Below are 25,000 nucleotides of genomic sequence, written 5' to 3'. Positions count from 1 at the left end.
TAACTTTTGGCGAATTTAGATACAGGCGTGATCAGACAAAAGGTAATGAAATAAACCTCTAAATGTGTAAATCGGACTTAGTTGTTGTAGTAGTGTGAAAGAATACATGATAACTTGGCAAACCGAAGCAAAACTATGTTTATTCCTGCCGTGTCTCGCCTTAAGTTGAGTAAAGGCTACAGTATGTCGCTGCTTGATAGCGCTTGTGGTTCAGCTGTGGGCACGCGGCAAGGATGGGCTTTGATGAGCGCTGTAACCTGAAGTGACAGCTTAGTAGCCTATAGTAAATTCCACGCAACATGGCAAAGCACAGCGTTCGCTGCATAGAAAAACTCAGTATTAGCGCTTTATCCAGCCCTGACTGTTGGCCTAGCTTCATCAAACTTTGCAAACTCAGCTGTGTGAGTGTGATGTTGTTACAAGTACGTGCGAGTGCATTTGACCGGCATAAAATCGGCATGTCTCAGACTGACCGGCCGGTCGCCGGTCGTGGCCGATCACGTGTAAATCGGCCGATTCCAATCGGCGGCCGGTCGATCGGTGCATCTCTAAAGAAAACTAAGCTGCCTTTCTGGAATAATAATAATACTGAGTATTTACAATGTTTATGTCCACTGTACACACTGTTGGAGCGTATTGTTTTCTTCTGACAGAAATAAAAGAATGATAGCCCCCTTTGTAGCATATATACTTGATGAGTACAGACTGGCTATGGGACAATGCGAGCATAGACGAGATCGGCTCCCCTAAAGGGTGCAGGATGTGTCCCCACTGTGAGCAAGTGTGTGTCCAGACACTCAGTGAAGCCAATACACCTCCTGCTCACTTCGCTTGCTCGCTCGAGTCGAGTTTTGTAGAGTTGAGTCGGGAGCCGAGGCCTCCGTACCTCGTGGGAGATATGCTTGTGTAACCAGTGCGTGCTGTGCATGTGTGCATATGTGTGCATGTCTAAGTAGAACCACATCATATTTCATGGTGGGTGATTTTTAATCTAGAAATCATAGAGGGATAAAGAAGAAGGCTAAGACTGAGAAACAGATCTGCAGGGGGAGATGTAGAAAGAGGGGGAGAGAAGACAGAGAGAGAGAGAGAGAGAGAGAAGAGAGATAAAGAAAGGAGAGAAGAGAGAGAAATAAAAAGAGAGAGAGAGGAGAGAGAAAGAAAGAGAAGAGGGAGAGTGAAAAAGAGAGAGATGAGAGAGAGAAAGAAAGAGAGAGAGAAGAGAGATAAAGACAGGAGAGAAGAGAGAGACATAAAAAGAGAGAGAGAGGAGAGAGAAAGAAAGAGAAGAGGGAGAGTGAAAGAGAAGAGGGAGAGTGAAAGAGAGAGAGAGAACAAGCGAGATGAGAGAGGAGGGGCGGTTACTTACTGAGGTGGTGGTGTGGGTTCTGTTGCCTCCTCACCACACATCGGCCCTTCCTCTCCACCAGCGGGGCCAGACACGGCCCGCAGCGCGTGAAGCCCGGCTGGCAGAAGTGCCGTCCCTCGCGCGCACAGTCCAGACTGCGGGGGCATGCTCCCTCTGCAGAGACACAAGGGGGGGGGGGGGACACAGACAGACACAGCCGTCAGACTTCTGCCCATACTGACCTCTACGACGACAGGAGAGGAGTGGGCGAAACGAAACGAAACGGACAGGACTTTAAACCGAGTTGACGTGGGACTTGAACTGCTCCCCTGAGGACGCGGAGACCGAGAGACTGAGACGCTGCAGCAGCAGCACCAAAGGCACATCGGATGCACACCCTTTACACGCACGAGCAACTCCGTCTGACACAGGATCAGCCTGACGTCTGATTGGTGAAGGGATCTGCCCGTTGAGCACACCGCTGGGGATTTAGAATGGGGAAAGTATTGTTGAATTAGTTATTAGATCTGGTTGAGCGCCCAAGCTTAGCTAGGGATAAACCCACGCATCAAAGTGCTCAATCAAAGTGTCAATAAATGGTTGCTTTGTTAGAGACCTCTGCTGAGATCCACAGGATAAATAAAACCCTGTGATTGATACCCCGAGTATTTTCTTTATATATGCATAAATACATCTCTTCTCAGCCTATTGGTCACGGAAGCTTTCCATCTGACATGAGATCCTATGCTGCTCCAAATCATCAACAACAACATGACTGAGGGGAATGAGTCACCGCTTGCGCTTTGAAGACGGCAGAAAGTGGAAGCCGCAGGCTGGATCAGCCTATTGGACACGGACCGCCGCACCACCCATGCAGCTCCAACCCAACAGAGAAGAAGGGATAGAGATATCACGAGAGAGAAGGAAAGGCGAACGATAAGATATGGACACTGTGAGCTCATTTCCTGGCCCATGTGTGCGTACAACCACTGGCTCTGGGGTCAGACCGGTCGCTGCAGCCCGTCAGGAGAAAAGGCCAACGGAGACAGCAGACCAATGGCATCTCAGCAGCCCAGGAACACAGAGAGAGCAGAGAGGCTTTGCGTCTGGAAAGGCTTCATCAGTCTTCTTCAGAGACTTTTTTTTAATTTTTTACCCCCTCCTCACACTCTGGTTCTCACTCTATTTCACACGTACACACACATCCAACACCCACCCGCAGCCCCGACATGATACACACACGTTCTCTCATTCACACTTTTTAAGCTGCGTTTCTTTCTGCATCTTTCTTTCTCACTCTGTTCATTCTTAGTTGCTGTTCTTCATTTGTTCATTTCATTTGTGCTTCTACAAGAGTAGGCTCTATAGCACAATCCGTTCGCCGCGGAGTGATTCCGCAGCCTGTCTCCTGCTCTGCGGGGCTAAGTTAATAAGGGTCAGGGAGGGATGCTATATTTATATATTCATTTGGTCAGATGACGCCAATGACGGGTTTCAGTTTCCCTCTCTCCCCGTCCCTCCCTGTGACACTGGACAATGATCTGACATGAACAGCGAGAGCCCAGGGGTCTCTGTCTGGTCAGTTTTGTCCACAGCTCAGCAGGTGTGCGCACGTGCAGCATGTGAGCGTGTCTGAGAGTGTGTGAACTCACTAAGTGTGTGTGTGTGTGTGTGTCTCTGTGTGGATATATGCAGCTCCAATGACGGCACAAAGCAAGCAGCACAGTTGTACCCCTGCGCCATGTAGCCTATTATGTGCTATCACTGGCTGTTGCATGCAGGGCTCCTGCTGGGCTGCAAACAGAGCTGGAGAAATGAGAGCTGACATGGCAGCTGCTCCACTCACATTGCTTTACAGGGCACATAATAAGCTAACAACATCCCTTAAATATAAGAACAAGCATCGTATATTCAGGAGTAATGTAAAGGACATTAATTAGTCAGATTAAAGTCCAAGTGTTTCCAAATGATTGAACCCTTCACTTACACATGCATGGTCTAACATTGTGAATGGACAATGAACGTATATTTTCAAAGAATTGTAAGTAAGCATTACCTACTGTGTAAGTAATTAACACTACCTACAGTCTAAGTAATTAGCATTACCTACAGTATAAGCAAATAACATTACCTACTGCACAGTATAGTAACACTACCTACAGTATAAGTATTCAGCATTACAGTATATGTATTCAGCATTACCTACAGTATAAGTATTCAGCATTACCTACAGTATAAGTATTCAGCATTACCTACAGTATAAGTATTCAGCATTACCTACAGTAGCCTATATTGCCAACCCACCTGCACTACTGCTACTGCAGTCCCAAGCAGGTAACTGGACTAGGCCTGACTGATTCAGATGTGCTGTGACTGAGAGATGAACCCTCTCCAGAGTCTAGTGGGAGGTTTAAGTCTGCAGCAGAAGAGATGGGGGCCCAGTCCAGCGCTAACGCTAAGGAGCTCCGACTTGTTGTTTGCACAGCCACGGAATGGGTGCCAAGCCTCTGTAGGCACTCAATGGGCCGGAGGAGACGGGGAGTAATTAACGTTAGTGCGCGGGAATCGATTGCGGCATTAACCCCTTTCCCCCCCCCCCCTCCCCGCCGCTCGACTCTTTGCCGCTGCCGCCCGTGCTGCGGGTCCACCGCGCTCCAGTAAAACCTTGGCTCCAGTTTCCATAACAACGGCCATGGCAACGGAGACTGTGTGACATCATCAGGTGTGAGTCACTCTGAATGCAGGAGCAACAGAGTGCAGAGAAAGGGGAGGAGGGGAGGAGGGGGGGGGGGGGGCATGTCTCAGGACAACAGTGACAATGAGAGCAGTGAGCGGGGAAAACGAACGGAGATAAAAGGGGTCTTTTGTGAGGTGGAAATAGATGGAAAATTACCAGCAATCACCCTGCACACACACCCTGCACCCTGCAGCATAGGCTAAGCAAACACTTCACCTTACAGTCAGGAGGCAGACGCAAAACAACCTGTTATTGCAGCTGGCCAACATTCAGATCATGCATAATACATCATATGAAACAACATGTTTCCAATGCAACCGCCACGGCTTATACATTGATTCTGCTAAATTTCTTCAGCTATGAGGTTGATACATGGGGGCAGTTAATATATGGCATTCATATGGCTTTGTTTCTTTTAATTTGCATAAAACACTGCCCTGCAGCTTATACACAATGCTAGCCTGACGAGCCAGACCCATATTTGCTGCCGCTAGGGGCGTCTAGATTTCTAGGCTAACACAATGCAGCTCATACACAGGAAAACACTGTAATTGAAGCACCTTGGACTTCTGTGCCATGGATCAGAATGTGCACAATGCATGTGCTTTATGCAACCTTTATGCAACGTTTATGCAACCTTTATGCAACCTATACAGCACTTTGAGCTTCCATCCTCATGTGCTAGACAGCACATTCTTCTGCTGCTGAGGAACTGAGGGAGCTTTACGCTGAGTGATGCACTGCAATGCTGCTGAATACGATGTCATAAACACCCTCCTCTCTCTCTCTCTCTCTCTCTCTCTCTCTCTCTCTCTCTCTCTCTCTCTCTCAGTCACACAGGATGCAAGGGATGGGGGGGGGGGGGGGGGGTACAGCTCTTTATGACCCCCAGCCCAAGCCCAACTGTTGCAAGTTCTCATGAGTCTCATGAATTGCACAAACACACACAGCGATAAATGTCTCCTCCACCAAACGACTTTGAAATGAATAGAACTCTCGGACGGAACCCATCCCATCCCATCCCATCTCTCCTCCTCTCTTGTGCTGTTGTCCCGAGAGGTGGACAAAGGCTAGCAGATGTCCGTCATGATCTGATTAGCCCAGTGAAACAGTCTCCCAGTGCTGCCCAGACCCTCTCGCTGGAAGCCCTGCAGTAGAGCCGTCTAATTTGCCTGTCATTAGAAGCACTTAGAGGATTTAAATGGCAAATCATTAGGGCGGACTGTGGTCCTCCCTACCAGTAAGAGGCTGATTAGAACTCTAAAGCTCCGAGGAAGTGACCGGCCTATAAAAGATCAGTTAACGACTCCTACATTCAAGAACAATTGACAACAAACGAAGTGGACGCGACAAATTGCGGCGAGATTAGGAAACATTTCATGGCCATCTCTTCCAATTGCAAATGACCAAGCGGAGGAGTGTCGACCGCCAGACTGTTGACCGCAAGTGCTGGCGGATTGGAGTTGACAGGGAACAGATCCGTGATAATCCTCGTTTGGAGGACCACAGCCTCTAATTCTCCATGACACACACACACACACACACACACACACACACACACACACACACACACACACACACACACACACACACACACACACACACACACACACACACAGACACAGACACACACGCACACGCACAAACACGCACACGCACACACAGAGACACATACACACACACACACACACACACACACACACACACACATGCTCACTGGAGCCAAGCATACTTCACAGTGCCTCTTTTAAGCATCAACAGTTAAACAAACAAACAAACAAACAAATAAACAGATGAACAAACAGACCCTCACAACCAAATACTGGCCTTTAGGATGGCCACGCCATAGGGCACAGGATGGGTATTCCCACTGACCAACAGATAACACTCACTGAGAACAAAGAAACCTGTGAAGTTTTACTTAACCATATCTACCAGTAGAGGGACAAAGAAGATTGAAACACTGACAGAACACAGAACCCTCTTCATTCATAATGGCCTATCATGTAAAACCGATTGGAGCGATGGCACTAACAAAATAAAAGCCTCACAACAATATGAGCAATATGACTTTTGCTCCATAGTCAAGTCACAGAGAGCGCAACCTGCTTCCATCTTAAGCTTGCTAATACACAAGCCAAGCACACAGACAATAAGTGCAGTGGGTGTGATGAAGTGTGCATCATAGCGGCATCAGCATCGTCTTCAGCCCTCTCTAAAATGGCTTAGAGAAACCGACCGGGGGGTGGGTCAAAAAATGTTGCAAAAATACTCTTTCTTCTCTTGATGTACCGTAACACAGATCACATGGACACTGAAGTGTTTGAAGAGGTGTGAACTGAAGGCATCACCTGATGTCTAGGTGGCGACTAACCTCCAAAAGGTGAGAAGTATAGCGGATGGTATCATAGCATGGGTTCTTAGGCAAGACCAGACAACATGACTTAAAGTGCAGTGTTTTTTGGTCAACTCAGTACAGGTGACAGAGATTAGCTGAAAGTGCAATGCATGTGTGGTTGCCTAGTAGCTGTCTTAAACCATCTGGATTCATAGAGGTGAACTGAGTACAGTCTTTCTCTCTCTCTTTCTCTCCCCTCCCTTCCTCCTTCCCTTCCTCTCAAATACTGTACATGCACACACATGCACACGTGCACACACACACACACACACAGACACAATACAGCTGGTCTGTCAATCTGCCAATTACTTGACATTAACTTTAACAATTTCCTATCACAATAGCAGTTACCAAAGAGATGAAACAAATTGAGATATTGAGCCATTTTCACCAAACCCCTGCTTGTTAAAAGAAAACAGAATTCATCATATTACGCTCACGTACAGCATTCTCATCTGGTTTCTGATCTCTTTCCCGAAATCATCAAAGTACCTCAGCGTTCAGGAGAGCCACTTCCTGTAGGAATTAAGACATAATTCAGAGAATGTGCTGCATGTTAGCATGCACACCACGCTCTATTAAGCCCTAATGCTTTCACTGCAAATAAACAAATAGCAAATACTGCTGTCACATTAGCTGCAAACTACCTAAAAAGCCCTATTTTTATCCTATCAAATGTATCTGGTGTCTCCTCTCATAACCACCTGCATGCTTTCAGAACTGTAGATGGGAAAAGGCAATGACACAAGCCATTACTTGATAAATGGATTACATAATGGAGCTGCTAAATATTTGATTAAATGGAGAAAAATGGGTAAGGTCTGAGTCATGGTAGGCAGCACAGCCAATAATTGCAAGACGAGAGATCTAGACAAAGATTAAAGATGATATGTAATATATGTTGCATATGAAACATCACAATATATTGATAGCATACACCCCACCCCCTTAAAACAAAATAGAACAGAAACAAATATACAAGCTTTAATTACTTTTATACTGCCTCTCGCACCACACACACACACACACACACACACACACACACACACACACACACACAATCAGATCGAATTTTCTGTTCCCATTCGCTGTCCAATAAGGGTCAGTCGTTTCTTGCTCCTTTCCGTGACTCCAACGCATCACCTTAGGAGAATGACTCAGTCCATTGAGCTCTTCCGGTTGCGGCGAGCAAAAGAAGACGAAGGTCTAATAATAATATATCTCCTTCCTTAAATAGCTGCCCGTTTTTAGCCGGAGCTGTCATAAAAATACGCCGATCAGTGAGAGGAATTTAGCTCCACTCCAGTTGAGGCTTGTCATGTCCAGCGTCCCAGATCGGCAGTGATGGCTTGTCTGGGCCAGGAAGCAGCAACAACAACATCCCGTTTGTTTCCTGTCTATGTGCCGCAGCTAGAGAGAGCGTCTTCCGTCTCATTGGAAGGTTATATAAATGTGTTAACTTTCATCGAAGGGGAAAATAATGCTAATTAAAGCGGGCTGTGACGTTCACAAAGAATTATCTTCAAGCATTACAGGATGGCAAACATTTAAAGGACGAGTATTTGAAATGGCCCTTGGAGGCCCTTGAATTGTTACGTCCATTACAAACACACTGCTGGACAGTACAGTATGACAGCACTAGCCATGTGATTACAATGAGAGTTTACTCATGAATCTAATCAAGTTCATTCAACAGGCTCAAGAGCACTCTCCTGAGTACCAACAGGGATATCAAAGTGGAAAATTGCATGTCCGATATCATGTCAGATAATCTTTTGTCTACAATGTATTGTGCAGCAGTCTCGGACGTCTGGTGATAAACAAAGGCGTGTTGCCAGACATTGGGAGAGAAGCCTTGCATAACGAGTTAGAGTTCAACTGTGCTTTTACTGCCCCTGAGAGTAGGTTTTAAGTTGAGTAAATAAATTCCACTGTCACATGCATAAAAAAACGCATTACCCAGAGACGACACTGGAGTGCTTTATGTCCACGGAGACCGAGCCCATCGCCCGTCTCACATTTAAATCAGTTCAGCCGGCTTTATCTCATTGTATTCTCGTCTATGCTTCTCATTATGAGATCCTACACCTTTGTCCCACCACTGTCTGCACAAACACATGTGATAATAGGCATCATGAAAGAGATCCTTCATGGACCGTCCCAATAGGACCAAGAGCTCGAGCGCAGTGACTGATTCGTGCGACTGCATGCAAGACCACTGTTTGCTGAGAAGCTTTCCGAATCGCACAGCACCGAATGGCTTACGGAAAGACAAACATTCACTATCCAGGTTTATTCAAATGAAAGAACCATGGGCATCACGGTTCACTGAGAGAAAAAAACAGCTTGAAAAATAAAAACAATCTCCTTTCCGGTTATCTAAGAGAGGGCAGGAGTGAGAGAGGAGAGGCCGACTTTTGATGGACACACACATCTCCCCAGGGACCAGGCGAGGATACTTCCCATTCCAGTCACAACACCTTATTCCATATTCCATTCTCATCCCATTCTCTTCAACATGGAGAGGAAGCCTGTGGAGGAGGCCAACACACTGCCCTGCCCTGCACCACAAAGGATGCTGCTCATGAACAAACATTAAAAAGCCCATTTAAACGAGATGGGAGGGGTGAACTGGAGCGACGTTACAGAGATTGACGGCAGCATGTTTTCCTGTTCTACTGCACCCTTCTTAACGCTGCCAAACGGGGTAAAGCAGGCTGGGAGTGTCGTGGATGGACAGCAACGCAAGCAAAAGGAATATAGGAACATAGGGATGCTGGAGGCTATAGCACGGGACAGTCAGGAAGCCCTGCCATCTGGTTGAGTGATGTCGGCGGCGCGCGCGGAACATCCCCGCTCGAGGTGACAGGTGCCGTCCTCGGAACACACCGGACAGATGGGCACCCGCCGCGGAACTCGGTCAAGGCACGAGATTACGGCTGGACCCCTGCTGGTGGGGCTTACTGCCTGAAAACACGACCAGGGTGAAGGCTTTACCACTCTCTCTCTCGCTCTCTCTCTCTTTCCTTCTCTTTTTTTACTCTCTCTCTCTCTCTCTGTCTCTTTCTCTCTCTAGTGCAGGTGTAGAGAATAAAAGATGACTTGGCTGTCACGGAAGATCTGGCCAAACACAACCGAAGACACACACACACACACACACACACACACACACACACACACACACACATACAGGAGAGGGGATAGCATGTGTTCCCATGTGTGCACTCAACACTGCACAGCACAGCACCCTTCAACATGCAAATGCAGGTCTCTCTCAGGCACTTGGATGGAACTCTGCGAAACGAACAGCCAGCCAGCCACCCACACACTGAACCTGGAGCCTCTCCACACCCCACCCATACACACACACACACCACACACACACACACACACACACACACACACTGAACCTGGACCCTCTCCACCGCCACTGAGCAAGACTCGAGATCAGGCGTGCGAGGAACACTGCGAAAGCGTGAGCACAAAATGTAAAACTGTGTGTGTGTGTGTGTGTGTGTGTGTGTATGTATGGGTGGGGTGTTGCAATTGGGCTGACTTGCACGCACACACAATATTTCAGCTCCAACAGCACTGATTTGGCTGTCCGCTGATTCGCCCATATTCCTGTGCAGTGCCGCAGAATGAGACATGCTGATATGGACTGACCCATCATAACCCCCCCACACACAGCACAGCACTGTCTCATCTGACATGGGAAATAGGTCCCTCTATCTAATAGGTCTATAACCTAATATCATCTACATATATATTGAATAATTCATGTTACATATAACTTGCAGCACACCCAAAGCTATGAACTGTGTGTCCCCAGTCTCCACTATCTGCCCCCTTTCCCCTTCAATAAGCCCAGAGAGTCCCTGTCCGCTGATGTGGCGGTGACCTAGACCCCTGCCCTTGGCTGCGGAGGGAGTCTGCAGAGTTGGCCAGAGGCCATGCAGCCACAGCCAGAACGTGACCTCAGCCAGATGGCTGCGCACTCAGCAGTCTTGGCACCACGGCGTCATCCACATCCTCATGGACGTGGGCCACCCCGGTCTGGAGCAGACGCCTCCTGTCTCCCACACACAACCTTGGAAGAATCCGAGAGTGCTCCAGATATCCCCCTTGGAAGAATCCGAGAGTGCTCCAGACACGTCCCCTTATTGGAAGAATTCGGGTTTTGTTCCAGACATCCATTGCACAGCACTGGCACATCAATTCACTTTCCCAGCATGCTTTGTTACGCTAACAAAGCACTGATCAGTTTGTCTTTTATTCGCCAGTTACATAACACTGTCTTTCCTCCCACTCAATATCTCACACTATTCTCCTGACAGATGACATTGTTTTCTTTTCTCCACCATGCTGTGTGTGCGCTGCGCTGCACTTTCCAACAACAGCAAGACCAGTACTTGGCACAGCTGTTATTTGATTTCAAAACCCCTTCATTTTAGCCCCTTTTGTTCCAAACAACAACTCCTTTCCTGCCGCCAAGCACAACACATCTTCACCTTCTCCTCCAGGACACGCTTCATGTGTGAGGACTCAACAATGGCTTACACACACAGCGCAGTGCGAGGGCGTCTTAATTCATTCCACCCGAGACAAACCCCCTGACCTGATTTTATTTACTTTATTTTCTTTTATTTACCTTTACGAGAACACTGTCTTTGCATTATCCCCGCTAAAGCCTTGGCACTGAATACCGACCGAGTGAACGCATGTCTAAATAAAAGCACCTCTCTGCCACCGAACAATGGCCGCCTGGCCCGATTTCAGGAGCAGCAGCTCAACGGTCCATTTAATGGCACATAAGCAGGGGCTGTTTGGCAGGGCAGCGCTGTGTAGTGTCACGGCTTTCATTCACTCAAAAAAGAAAACCCAGCAGACACTCCAAAGTGGCTTCCCTTTCTCCATCTTTATTTAAGACTAGCCACAATGACACACACACGGAGAGAATGTGAAGGGCACGTCTGTGTGTGTGGGCTCAGTCAACAGCACTCGAATGGATTTGTGTCAGTGGAACTATGGGGTTCTAGAGCGAGGTCTGTCGCACCTCCTCACGTCAACCACTTGTCTGGCTCAGAGTAGCAAGGTCTGCGGACATTTTTCTTTCCTTTTTTTCCTTCCTCTTCTTCAAAAAAAATCTTCGAAACACTTGGACAAAATGCTGTGAAATTCTAAGTAGGACTTTTCACAGCATTTCATCTGAACAGGACTTGAGAAGTAATCACCACATTTCCAACACCCACATTCAAAAACAATTTCAGGTTCAATTTCTGGAACAACAACTGACAGTCAGTCACTCACAATGGGGAGTCTTTTCCTGATTACCCAACTGATTTCCTGGTATTCACCATTCAACGTGGAGGAAGTAATACGATTAATAAACACAAATAAGACATCATGACACACATTTAATCTGCTCACATAACGAAGATGTTGCTGAAAATCTGCTGCTGAAATGGGTACATTCTCATCTTCCTATTACCTAATTGAACACCATTTCAGTTTTTTTTTTTTTTTAAGTATGCAAAGCAATGGCACAAAAACAGTCATGAATAACAACCCAAACCTTTCAAAGTACAGCTAACAGAACATTCTCTCTCGCCTGTAAAAACAAACACCATAATGAGCATGTTATCCAAAGCTTCGAGATAGCAATATTTGCAGGTACTAAATGCTGCTACTTGCCATTCTGGTCCGAGATAAGATAGGACGCAGCCATGAGTTTAGGAACTGCTTCTGTAATAGGAAGATAGGATTTTCCTTTCTTTGAAACTTACAATAAGATAACAATAAAATAACAAGCAGCTGGGATATTTTTCTGTAATGAAGGCCCTGATGCTTCAGATAACAAACAAATGAAATGACGTGCGTAAATTGGGAGTGGTGGGCACACTGCTGAATCTGAACAATTACAGAGACAATGAAGACAATGTATCAGCTGGCTATGACCAACCGAGGCACGTAAGTGTTGCAGCACTGTAAGCTATTTGCGGATAAAAGCAGATCACTAGCCCACCTATGACACCGCAGGGTGCTTGTGTTTGGTTGGAATGACTGTATCAAGGGGAAGGATGTTCATAAAGGTGAAAAATGCAGATAAACTACATCACTCAAATTCATCAAAGTAGAACAACTCTTGCAATATTTTTCTCAACGTCTTTCCCCTTGTCATCCCAAAAGGTCTAAGATGATGATGGGCGATTTGAGGTTTTGCGCATCGCTGAAGATCTATTTCCTCCCTGTATAGACCTGAGGTGACAGAGAGGTTGCTTCACAGCACAGCAGGAGAGTGGAGGAGAAATGAGCTGGCACCTAGGGACACTGGCCTGTCCTGAGATAAACTGTGTGCCTGGTTACCCTAGTCAGCCTTGCCCGGCTCGCACACATGCACACACACATGCACGCACACACACACACACACACAAGCTGAGACTCGGACTTCAACGTCGTCGCCTACTGATTACCATCACTGCCCTCGCCACCACACACGTAATCCCTGTTTGCGCCTTCACCATGGAAAGGAAAATGTTGACTGAAAGAATGAGTCTTATCTGGGGTGGGCATGGGGGGGGGGAGGGGGAGGAGTGGGCGTTGAGGGGGGGGTCAAGGCGGGTGGCTCCAGAGCACTGATAAGTAGCGCGATTAGAACGAGTCCAATTTCCGGGCCGAGGCAGGGCTCTGTCGAGGCTCTCGCTTTGCCCACTCGAGCTGCCGTGAGGAGCATTAGAGGAGATGAGTCCTTATTTAAGAGACACATTTGGCACGGCCTGGCCATTTATCTGGTCAAAACAAACCCCCGGAGGATCCCGTTACCTGTCCAGTGTGATATGCTTCACATAACAATGTCATATGATACACTTGGCCTATATTCACACATTGGAGGGCTGAAGCGTATCAAAAAACTCACCAACACACATACACACACACACACACACACACACAAAGCTATCAAGACCCCAAGTCACTCCAACACTCACCCTTATGCACTCACGCAAGGACACATACCAACAAACACACACACACACACACACCTATACACACAGGCACACACACAACTAAAAAAGTGCGTCAGTCTAACCAGCACAGCTGACACACTGATACCCTTGTCATAAAAACCTGGAACAGGACTTCCTCTCCCCAAAGCACTACAGTGGTTCCAATACCCTGCCTGCCTGCCTGCCTGACACACCAGCTAGTTGAGAAGTGGCGAGCTGGGGCTCATGTCAGCCTGACATTCAGCATGTCCTTTATCTTTAGCCAGAGCCGGGCTGCGCTGCGCTATGCTACGCTATGCTACGCTACGCAGCACTCTGGCAGCACTGACTGAGCCTGGACAGAGAGGACGTGTCAGGGGGCCTATACGCCACACTCTCCATGCCTTCCGCCTGTTACCATGACACCAGTGCCCAGATAAGATGTCCATATGCAATATGTTCCCAGGAGACCTTCTTCAAGATGGAAGGGAGTGAGGGTGTGCTTGTTGGTGTGTGTGTGACAGAGAGAGAGAGAGAGAGAGAGCAAGCAAGTGTTGTAAGACAGATTGGGAGAGAGAAAGAAAAAGAGAGAGAGAGAGAGGGAACAATGTTCAGAAAGAGAGAGAGAAAACATGACTGGAATTCTAAGAAATCATGAGGGAATTCATGCTATTGAATGTGCTGAAGCACTACTAAGGTAAAATGTATCCATCTTTTGACTGGGATACGAGAACAGCTCTCACTAAAGCAAACCTTTTCTGGCTTGCTGCTGTGGCTGCTGTGGTGCTCTGAGACACCATTACCAAATGAGGGAAAAGGACAGTGCTCTCTCCCCCTCTCCCCACAGTGGCCAGGGAGGGGGCTCACAGCTAACTGCTGACGGGTCCAAGTGGGTCCCATCTCCGCGCACCTACGTCACAAGCCAAGCGGTCACCCCCACCCCACAGCCCCGCCGACGTGTCGCACAAGACACAGTCACCGTCACCAGCAACAGCCCATTCACCTTCATTGCCCCCCACAACCTCATCCTACACTTCTCCAGAGCAGAGCCCATTCATACCTTACCACATGTACTGTATACTGTGTACCATGGCAGACTGCTGTCTGATCTGGCCAGAGAACTAGAGAACGCTGTGTAAATATACCTGACATAATCAGGAGCACAATGACTTTAGTCATGAGATTAAAAATCAAGATAAGTATTTTTACAGTTTATTTTGTCCCATAATGACAGGGACAAGTGGGTATATTTTTTCAATTTATGTGCATTATATTTTTTTATATCCAACTACACGACCTAGTTTTAAGTTCTTTTTCATATCAAACTACACAGCCTAGTAGTTATATTATGCAAACTAAAGACTAGACAGTAGTCTGTTTACCCCTGAATATGTAGACCTATACCTTCACATAGCCTAAGGATAACCTGCTTTAAAATTCAGTGGAAAAAAAACATTAACTCGGCGTCACGTGAGTTGAAATAATGTCCCTGGCATGATTAGGTTATACTTGCATTCAACCTTGATTGGTTCATAATGCATCATCGTTTCATAATAATAATATAACACAATCGCCAGGCTTTTTCATTTTCATGCGGCAACGACAGTAAGACAGTAAGAAAGTAAACAAGAGCACTACACACTTTGTTCTTTCACCGATATCACAACTGAAGAGTAAAATGGAAGTGATAGCTTACTCCGCGGTGGTGACAAATCCCCTTACCTGGCACACAAGCACTAACGGTGAGGGTCGTGATGAAAACAAACGCGGTGAGATGCGAGGCCCACGGTCGGATCTCGACCCTTCTGCTCAGCGATTGCATCCTGTGAGGCGCTCCTTAAGGACAGTGTGAAAGACGAGGGGAGTCGGGGTTTATCATTCTCCCGTCCCCCTTGCCTGAAATACGGCGCAGGAAAAAAAAAATCACAGCTTTTGGTGCGTCAGGCTCTACAGCAGCAAGGAAAATGCAGGTGCATTAGGCCGTCTGTTATGTGAAGAGGTAATTCGACACCGCACATTTCCCGAAGTCTCCTTCAGATGGAGACCACGGTATCCTGGGCTGCGACGGCTACGCTGGTGAAGTACCAAATGTACACTCCACTGCTGTGCTTATCTGTCAGACATACGTAATGCAGTGTCGTCATGACGTTGGTTCAATATTGAGTATGCAGTCCTTCATGTAAAAAGGTATTTATGGCAGACCATATCTGACAAATTAAACATATGTTCTGCTGAAACACAATAATTAAGACATGTTTTATTAAAAATGCTTTATAGCGATAGACATGAGATAATAGGCTACACAAAATCCTATTTCCATTCTACCATTTTAGTGTTCAAATGGTAGTTATAGATCTGTTGCTATTATTTTGGATATGTGTTTATTTTTCAATGGGAGGGAAACTGTTGACATTGAGTATTTTTTATAATACGTTGACTAGGCCACTGATGAAAAGGGTGTATTATGTTTGTAAAGAAAGAAGCAGCGCCCTCTTGTGTTGAAATTCAGTTTCAATTACACATATTTCCATTTAACTAGATTGGTAAAACAATTTATTTGTTTTTTTTAAAGGAATGCACAAAGTTTGACCTCATAAAATAAAAAGGACCCAGTAAAAGCAATGTTACTGGTTATGATTTATTGTGAAGAATTGTCATTGAAACGAGTAAAATAATACTTAAAAGACTCTTCCAAACACATGTAAAAAAAAAACAAGAGGAAAATAAAATATGATTTGATGCCAAGTGCAGCATAATAAATAAAAAATAAACTGTGTTTCAAAATGGTCAGGGCCATGCCATGGGACGGTTACATTTCCAAAGTAGTGTTGTGAAAATGACAAGCATGAACCTAGGTAGGCATATAAAGATTCTTATGTTTTTTTGCACATCAATATTATTTTGATAGTTTGTCATTTCAATTTGAAATAGTGATACCTGTCCTAAATAGCCATTGTCTACTCAATTCATTTATCTCCACTACAACAACAGCAAAGCACATTGTCATGGGACATACAACATATTGCAGAAAATATTCAAGAGGACTGGAGAGTCAGAGACTTAGTGAAACTGATAAAGAACAGAAATAACAACAATACTCCATCAATTCATTAGTTAATGAACAGCCCTCAGAAATATGGTAGGACCCGCAATATCCACTCCACCTATTCAAATTTGTATCTGCAGTAAAAAAGCACCATAAGCTCAGAAGCTAAGCTACTACAGTAGGCCATTAAACCCACAATTTCATATTTACAAAACACCGTACTGGACTTGGAGTGAAGACATTTATGAAAACACAAATAATATAAACAAACATAGAGATTATTTTTAACATAAATACAGTGTTTTCTGCTTGCATTCGAGCGACATTGGAGTGTTATTCACTCACCAGTTGGCATGCATGGGTAAGTGAGTGGTTTTCTACCATCGTTGTCAGTACAGTTCTTTTGAACACTGGACCCACGTGGAAAGTCAGCCGTAGAGCAGGACGTTTACAACCGATTAGGATCCCGCCCCGACGTTAATGGAAACTAAATTTCACAACTAAAGATGCAGTTAGAACATGGCAATGTGCACAGGAGAGACAGGCAGCAGTGGTCACAGAGCGCGTTCGCATGAAGAGGCCTGGAGATGTATGGGACTCGTGACGCTAGCCGAGCGAGGCTCAACTGTTGGCAGGGCAACGGAAATGTGTGAAGAAAAGGACAACGTGTTGTCGGAGGTGGCCGAAATCATTCACAAACAAAGATTTCAAATAACCAACTCGAGAAACAATACTAAGAACAATATTGTGCACAATTAAACAAACAAACAAAAATGTTCCATCACCTTTTGCATGAAGCTGAACGAAGCAAACCTATGAAAATTTGGCTGTCAATTTCCTCTCAAAAAAAAAGAAAAAAAAAGAAAAATACTCAACTTACAGTCTCACATCTCATTGGCTACCTCTGGATCTGTGGACCCTCCCTTCCCAGAATCCTCTTCCACAGAGTCACTGTGCTTCTCCTGCACCTGAATATGCTGATGTTCTTCCTGTTTCTTTGTAACTTCGGTGACCTCAGTGGCCGGTGACTGGACGCTGCTGTTCTCAGACTGACCAGCACTGGAGTCACCCGCTGACTCAGCAGGAGGTTGTGAAGTGCTCTCTGGCTCCACCTGCTGCTGAGAAGGTGTCACCGCTTCCTCTTGCGCCCGGGGTTTGTTGACCGGCTCGTCCTCTTTTGACGGAGGGGCTTCAGGCTCAGAGCGCGTTTCTGCTGCTTCTGTCTGGGTGGATGGTGCTGCGCTCGGCTCGCCATCCTCCTCCAGAACGGCCTTCTCGATCTCCTGAATGGCGCTCTCGACCGCCGGGTCTGCCGGAGGGTTCTCCGCCGCCGCCGGCTTCTCCGCAGCCTCTCTGGAGGCCTCCGTCGCCGAGGCGACGCTCTGGTCTGCCTGACCGCTGGCAGCTGCGTTGTCGTCCACCTTCAGGTCATTCCCGTTGGCCAGACCGGGAGCGCCGCCGCTGCTCATCCCGTTGGGCACTTTGCCGGTGGCCTCCGGGGACGTCGACGCCTCGCTTCCGCTCCTCCCGTCCGCCTCGCCCTCCGTCTCCTCGGGGATGTCCTCCACGCCGGGCATCTCCACGCACGACTCGGGCAGCCCGCAGCCGTCCACCTGGATCATGGACACCACCTGCTTCATCCGCCGCCTCTTCTGCACCTCCGGGTCGTCGTCCACCTCGTTGTTCTCGGCGTCCTGCTCGGCTCCGTCCTCGTCCCCCTCCTCCGTTCCGTACTCGCCGGCCCAGTCGATCGGCGGGTTCTCGCTGAGAAGGTGGAGGTTGGGGTCACTGTTGGTCAGCACGATGCTGTCCCTGTACAGGTTGTGCCTCCTCTGGACAGCCGCCTCCTTCACAGCTGTGGATATTAAAAACAGAGCCGTTTAGACATATTCTAACAGGAAGAGCTTCTCATACCATCAAAACTGCTAAATCTAGTCGTGGCTAGTCGTTTCAAACCAAAGTCTACAGCTCCTTCCAATAATAAGTAACTCATTAATATAACCATTTTATACAATGTACACTTGTAACATAATAACAATGTAAACATGTAACATTCATAAAATGGCATACAACCATAGCATACCAAGACTATGTATTACATTACTGCTAAACATCATTATAAAATATGATGTCAAATGGTCGTACCCATCATGATATCCTTCATGACTGTGTGCAGCACCACCTCCTCAAAGATGTTCTCCACTAGGATGAAGCGAGAGAAGTCCTCAAAGATCAACTCCTGGAAGTTCGGAAGCTCCTGCAAACAAACACATTGGGACAACTCCAGTTCAACACCAGGGAGAGACATGGCAGGATATGACATCAGTCAGCAGAGCAAGGCCTTCAATGCAGTGTTTGGGGAAATATTACAGGAACACCCACACAGACAGAAATATCTCCCCACTGTGCTTGTTTGAGATGGATAGTATTTCAAACACAGCGGGGTGGTGTGTGGTGTGTGTGTGTGTGTGCGTGTATGTATGTGTGGTGTGTGTGTGTGTGTGTGTGTGTGTGTGTGCGTGTGTGTGTATGTGTGCGCGTGTGGTGTGTGGTGTGTGGTGTGTGTGTGTGTGCTGTGTGCTGTGTGCTGTGTGCTGTGTGCTGTGTGTGTGTGTGTGTGTGTGTGTGTGTGTGTGTGTGTGCTGTGTGCTGTGTGGTGTGTGGTGTGTGTGTGTGTGTGTGTGTGTGTGCGTGTGGTGTGTGGTGGGTGTGTGTGTGCGCGTGTGGTGTGTGGTGTGTGTGTGTGTGTGTGTGTGTGTGTGTGTGTGTGTGTGTGTGTGTGTGTGTGTGTGTGTGTGTGCGCGTGTGGTGTGTGGTGGGTGTGTGTGTGCGCGTGTGGTGTGTGGTGTGTGTGTGTGTGTGTGTGTGTGCGTGTGTGCGTGTGCATGAGAGTGATGCTCACGGGAGAACAGGAGGGCGAGAGCTGCTTCAGCATGTAAGGGATGAAGATCTGCAGGAGGGCCTCTCTGAAGAACCGCTTCCGCACCGTGCTGCTGTCATAGTCAAATTTCTGCAGAGAGCACAGGCCAAAACAACACATGCTCAACACACAAGAAAAACAGAATTACTATTTTTTATTTCATAAGCATCGTCTATTGACATGGACTTTTCACACAGTCGTGCCATTGTCCCCGTGTCCATCTTGCAAGCTGCTGTGGGCAAAGTTCTCACCTTGATGACCCGGTCCTGGCAGCGCTGAATGACCTTGGTGAGGTCGTCCCCCTCCTGTCCCTCCAAACCCTGGTGAAGGAGCTGCTCAAACGTGTAGACGGCATCGTCCATTTGCTGCCCAGAGAAACAGGCGGAGGAAGAAAAAAAAAAAAAAAAGAATGAAGGACCATCTTGGATATGGACGGAGATCGAGCTGTCAAGAGTTGTGGGTCATTTAGACGGGGGTATAAAATAGCGCTGCAGAATATTTCAGATAAGGAAGGCCTTCCTTTCCCCTCACAGTGTAATGATAAGGCATATTTGCATGAATAGAGGACATTGTAAGTCTGAAGAAGCTAGCCCATGCGCCACCTTATCATGGTCACATGGGTGCGCTATTCCTTTCATGTTGTTTTTTTTTTATTTTATTTATTTTGCTTTTTTATGAAGATGGTTTCACGGTTTCTGGGACGGGCACAGCTCACAAGCCGAGGCTTGTCTTCAGAGCCACCTTCTGTCTCTCTCTCTCTCTCTCTCTCTCTCTCTCTCTCTCTCTCTCTCTCTCTGCCCGGCAGAGCACACACACCGTGATCCTCCCGTCTCTGACAGGCTGTGATCTCAACCCCTCCTGGGCATCAGCACAGAGGCACAGAGGCAGAGAGGGAAGAAAACAACTCAAACCTCACCCTGGCATTGACCCGCTGCCAGCCGCCAGGCCTGTGTTGGCGCTGCACGGCGTGCTAAAGGGCAGCGCGGATAGAGGAGGGTTGTTCGGATCCTGACGGGGTGGCGCGGCACGCTGTGCCATCTTTGTCTTTCGCCCGGGGCTCGTTTATGGCCGCGGCGGGAGGTCGGCCGCTGGGCCGCACTGGACCGAGCTCCGCTCGCTCACGGGCCAACTGTGGTCGTTGTCTTATTTCGGTCAACCGAGATCATCCTCCTCCTTCCTCCCTCTCTCCAACCACAACAGTGCACAGCTCCCGGGGGGGCCGTGTTTGGTTTTATACAAGGCTGCGAAACCAGCGACCGCAACAAGTACATTTCACATGGCGCTCCCCACGGCGCATTCAGATGCACAGAGGACCTCAGGAACTCCAACGGCCACATCTCAAGAGCAGCCGCACAAAAGCCTTGGAAAACAAGAGTCTCAGGAGATGTCTCTGGGAGGCCCCAAGTCAAATAAACAAGCTGCTAGCAACAAGCAGATGCGCAATGTCATAGCAGCTGATGGTATGGAGGTTTCATGAGTGTTTTCCACATTCCAGCAGTGAGTTTAGGACTTTCAACAGTCAAAAACATTACACAAAGCAAGATGGATACAGACACAATTTATATATGTCTCATACTTTGTTTGAGTTGGAATCACGTAAACGGCTACTTATTCTAGTAAGACTTGCAGATACTTCACATACTAACTCGACATTTATCTTTAAAATGTGGTAAATAATCAAAGAAAAATGCGCATACGGAGATAAAAATTGGAATCTCCGGTCCACATTCTATCTCTCCCTTCAGCAAGTGAACCGGTCCACTTTCTATTGCACCCTTCCGCAGTTCAGCAAGAGAAGTATGACTGCTGGTTAATATAGTAATAATAATAATAATAATAATCTTTAATATGTGTTTGTGTTAAAAGAGCAGTGACCTTCCTCACTGGAGGGGGGGTCGTAATGTCTTCAAATTAAAAATGTAATTTTAGGGTTAGTGTTTCTCCCACCACAGAAACTGGCCTGGGGGCGCTAGCTACTGCTCACCCCTGCTATATAAATATATATTTACATATATATAGGTTGGGGCTGTGTACAGCTGGCCGCTGCTCTATAGGTTGGGGCCGGCTGGGAGACTGACCTCTCTCATGAGGATCTGCGCTCTCTGGACGAAGACGGAGGGGCTGGTGACGTCGAAGCGTTGCTGCAGGCCCTCCAGGCTCAGAGGCTCCACCTTCTCGTAGCAGCACTGCATCTTCACCGGGTGGAACGCCAGCATGGAGACCTTCTCCATGTGCTGCACCACACAGAACACACACACAACAAGAACACAATTCATGCTATATTCTCATGAAATGCTTACAATTATCATCAACATCATAATAAGCAGCCTTAAGTATGAAACCAAGACATTATAAATGTGACAATAAGATCTTTAAAAATATATATATATCTTTGATTCTTCTCTATTTTTCATACTTTTCAAAGGAGATATTAATAATTTATCTGTAATCTCTATACACAACCGCGCAGTGGCTAATCTCATTCTAAGCCCCTGGAGCGGTCAAACTCGCGGGCCCCTGGACACCTCACCTCCCCCAGCTTCTCCTTGCTGCCGTCGTTGACCAGGTTCTTGCTCATGTCCACCAGCTCGCGGAAGAAGACGTCGCGCACCTCGAAGAAGCCGCGGCTGGTGGGCTCCATCAGGGCCTCCAGGATGGAGCTGATGTACGGCTGGATGCTCACCTTCAGCAGCTTCTCCGCCTTGGGCAGGACCAGGGCTGTGGCAGGACACACACACACACACACACACACACACACACACACACACACACACACAGACACACAGACACACAGACACACAGACACACAGACACACAGACACACACGTCAAAAACACAGACAGCGTTCAGGACAAACTCATCACGCACCAACAGAGGAGAAAACTCACAGCCTTTTCACTTAAGCATTTGTCAGCCGTGACGCAGAACCAAGGCGAGAGATTCCACCAGAGTCAGAGTGACTCAGAGCACTGATAGGAGCCGAGACAAATGACATCGGCAGGGCAGATGAATGACTGAACTTGATCCTCAGGCCTCCGGACCAGAAAAGAAATGTGATTATGGCACGGGGCCGAGGTACCGAGAGATTTCATCACTTGTGACACTGATATGATCATGTGACCTACTTTTCAGTTCAACCATGGACAGGAATGTCTAAACTCAACCACAACAGACCTTTACGATTCCCCTCTCTCACTCACACACGCGCACACACACACACACACAATTCCAAAAAATGTAAAGGGTGAGTGGGAAACCTTTACTGGACCTGTGCCAGGCACAGCAACTCCCCACATTTCCATACTGTATGTTAGAAATAGGGAGTAGACGATAACATGGCTGTGTCTGGTTTTAAATAAATAACACCTCAAGGGCATATAGTCAAGTCAAGTTGTGTGCCATTTTTCACAGATATTTCGCAACAACCCTTTGCTATGTGCGGGGGGAGAGTCCCATTTCTCTATAAACTGCTTCGACCACATGCACAGTGCTCAAGTCCATGGTTAAGACAAAGGCTCTTGCCACAGAATTGTGCAGGATTACCTCACCCAAGGAAAGGGGTTGACATAAGACCCAACAGCGGCCTAATGTAATGCGGTTCTTCTGCTTTTGTTGCTCATGGCAGAGTGGACGTAAAAACATTTAAGTGGCTGAGCAGAATTCCTGCGAACCACCAACCAAGGATACTAACTAGATTGAGCAACAGGGAAACATGATGCAGCTCAAGCACACATTTTTTTCTTGTTTGCGTGAGCAGCACGTTTGTAAAACAAACACTGACAAGAAAGAAATAACTTTGTGGCTGACGTCGGAGTTTGTTTACAACCATAACTCTGGAAAAAAAAGTCCCTTATGATACCTCAATGATACCTCTGACATTCCAACTATTGAGTCTGGAGATGCTATCGCAGTCGCTAACTGTCATTTTTCAGAGAGACTATTCTAGGAAAAGGCAATAACAATCACTGTCAACTGAATGTCAAAGATCTAGAGCTGCAGACAGTAAGCCATCTGTTATCACTGTGGGCAGAAATGACTTTGCCATGTCTGGAACACAGATATGCGATATACTGTATGTGATTTGTTATAAAGACCAAGTTAACAGAGCTAATTCCCAGACCCATTTCTTAAGACAAACAATATCTGATGCATTTTATGCTGGTTTAATCTATACGATATAGCCAATGCTGAATGAACAAAAGACTAAGAGAGACTTTGAGGTATTAAAAATCCTCACAGGACACATCACGAGGAGGGAGAGTGAGGGCCTACCTCTGATTTTGCTGGTGACGTGCTCTTTGGAGGTGATGATCTGGTCCATGTCGGTGCGTATGGTGGCCTCCAGGGGAGGACTGCCCGCCTCGCAGCTCTGCACGATGGCCTCGTACTGGGCCTTGGCCTGGGACTGCACCAGCCGGTACACCGCATCCGAGATCTGGGGTGAACAGCGGCACAACCACCAGTCAGGCACTGCCCCATCGGTGGACATTCATACATACACTACCGTAACTAACAAGAGTTTAGAGTCACGTAGAAATATCCTTGTTTTAAATCATCAATGTTGTAAGTGTCTGTTGCTGAAAGAAATGGCTGATCTTTAATAATACGTATACAGATGGACATCATCAGCAACCATTCATCCAATGTTCCAAAGGCACATTGTGTATACTAATCTGATATCATTTTAAAAGGCTAACTGAGAAAACATTGGAGAACCCTTTTGCAATTATGCAAGCACATAATGTAATCTGAAAACTGCTGCCCTGATTAAAAAACAATGCAAATGATTTGAAGTGTCAAGTGCTTTGAATTACATTTGTGCTACAGATATAAATACACTTTATTTCTACTTTATTTTTACAATCTTGAAGGCACTTTGGAAATAGTGGAAGGATATGAAGGTGGTTAAGTGTGTCACTGCCCTCTTTAAATGCCCATCTCCGTGGACTGCATCTCAGCATTGAAGGTGGGTCTTCACCCCACTCTCAAATCAAAATCAGTAGTCTTGCCTGTTTCTCCTTCAAGAGATCTCCCCTCCCTCACAAATTGGTTAAGGGGTTTTAATGAAACACACTTAACTAATGTGATGCTGCTCCTTGACTGCCTTAATGCGATGCACTAGGGCCCAGACTAATACTTAGACCAGATTAGAAAAAAAAGATGGTGGGGTCTGGGACTATTGGACTATTTAGGAGAATAGTCCCAGACCTCTACATGTGGCAGGTCTACAACCATCTGGTTAATTTACCTCTGGTCTTACTACAGGGACTTACAGATTAAACTCTGACAGGCAGGCTACATCAGGCATGTAACTGAAGAGTTGCCTTCACAGAGAGAACGCTGTACCAATTAGCTTCCACTACAGTCAATGGAACTGGATACACAGGATGTTATGGCAGCAGCAGCGTGCAAAGAGTTAGACTGGTCTTTAAAAACTATTTTCACGTTACGGATGAACGAAGCGCTGCAGTTGTGGCCCAGGGTGGCCTGGCTATTAGAGTGTGTCGTAATCTCACCAGCGTCCAGCTCCTCAGCCGCTCCTGCAGCTTGCCCTTCAGTCGGGGGGAG

The 25,000-nt window shown here is 46.9% G+C and overlaps 2 protein-coding genes across 2 annotated transcripts in view; both read right to left on the bottom strand.

The window, feature by feature from the left end:
* Positions 1-15,434, bottom strand: part of npdc1b (neural proliferation, differentiation and control, 1b) — a 29,052-nt gene extending 13,618 nt beyond the window's left edge. The window contains exons 1-2 of the mRNA XM_062542644.1: positions 15,189-15,434; positions 1,370-1,522 (exon numbers count right to left, since the gene is read on the bottom strand). Coding sequence (XP_062398628.1) covers positions 1,370-1,522; positions 15,189-15,288 — 253 coding nt within the window. The 5' untranslated portion in view covers positions 15,289-15,434. The remainder of the gene's footprint in view (positions 1-1,369; positions 1,523-15,188) is intronic.
* A 568-nt stretch (positions 15,435-16,002) lies between these two features.
* The window catches only part of niban2b (niban apoptosis regulator 2b), a 30,859-nt gene continuing 21,861 nt past the window's right edge, over positions 16,003-25,000 (bottom strand). Inside the window, exons 7-14 of the mRNA XM_062542643.1 lie at positions 24,949-25,000; positions 23,705-23,867; positions 21,963-22,150; positions 21,511-21,666; positions 19,684-19,797; positions 19,415-19,522; positions 18,658-18,769; positions 16,003-18,367 (exon numbers count right to left, since the gene is read on the bottom strand). The exon at positions 24,949-25,000 is cut by the window's right edge and continues 53 nt beyond it. Coding sequence (XP_062398627.1) covers positions 17,397-18,367; positions 18,658-18,769; positions 19,415-19,522; positions 19,684-19,797; positions 21,511-21,666; positions 21,963-22,150; positions 23,705-23,867; positions 24,949-25,000 — 1,864 coding nt within the window. The 3' untranslated portion in view covers positions 16,003-17,396. The remainder of the gene's footprint in view (positions 18,368-18,657; positions 18,770-19,414; positions 19,523-19,683; positions 19,798-21,510; positions 21,667-21,962; positions 22,151-23,704; positions 23,868-24,948) is intronic.

Source organism: Sardina pilchardus, chromosome 8, assembly GCF_963854185.1.
Source record: "Sardina pilchardus chromosome 8, fSarPil1.1, whole genome shotgun sequence".
NCBI lineage: Eukaryota > Metazoa > Chordata > Actinopteri > Clupeiformes > Clupeidae > Sardina > Sardina pilchardus.
This window is presented reverse-complemented; position numbering and strand designations above follow the sequence as displayed.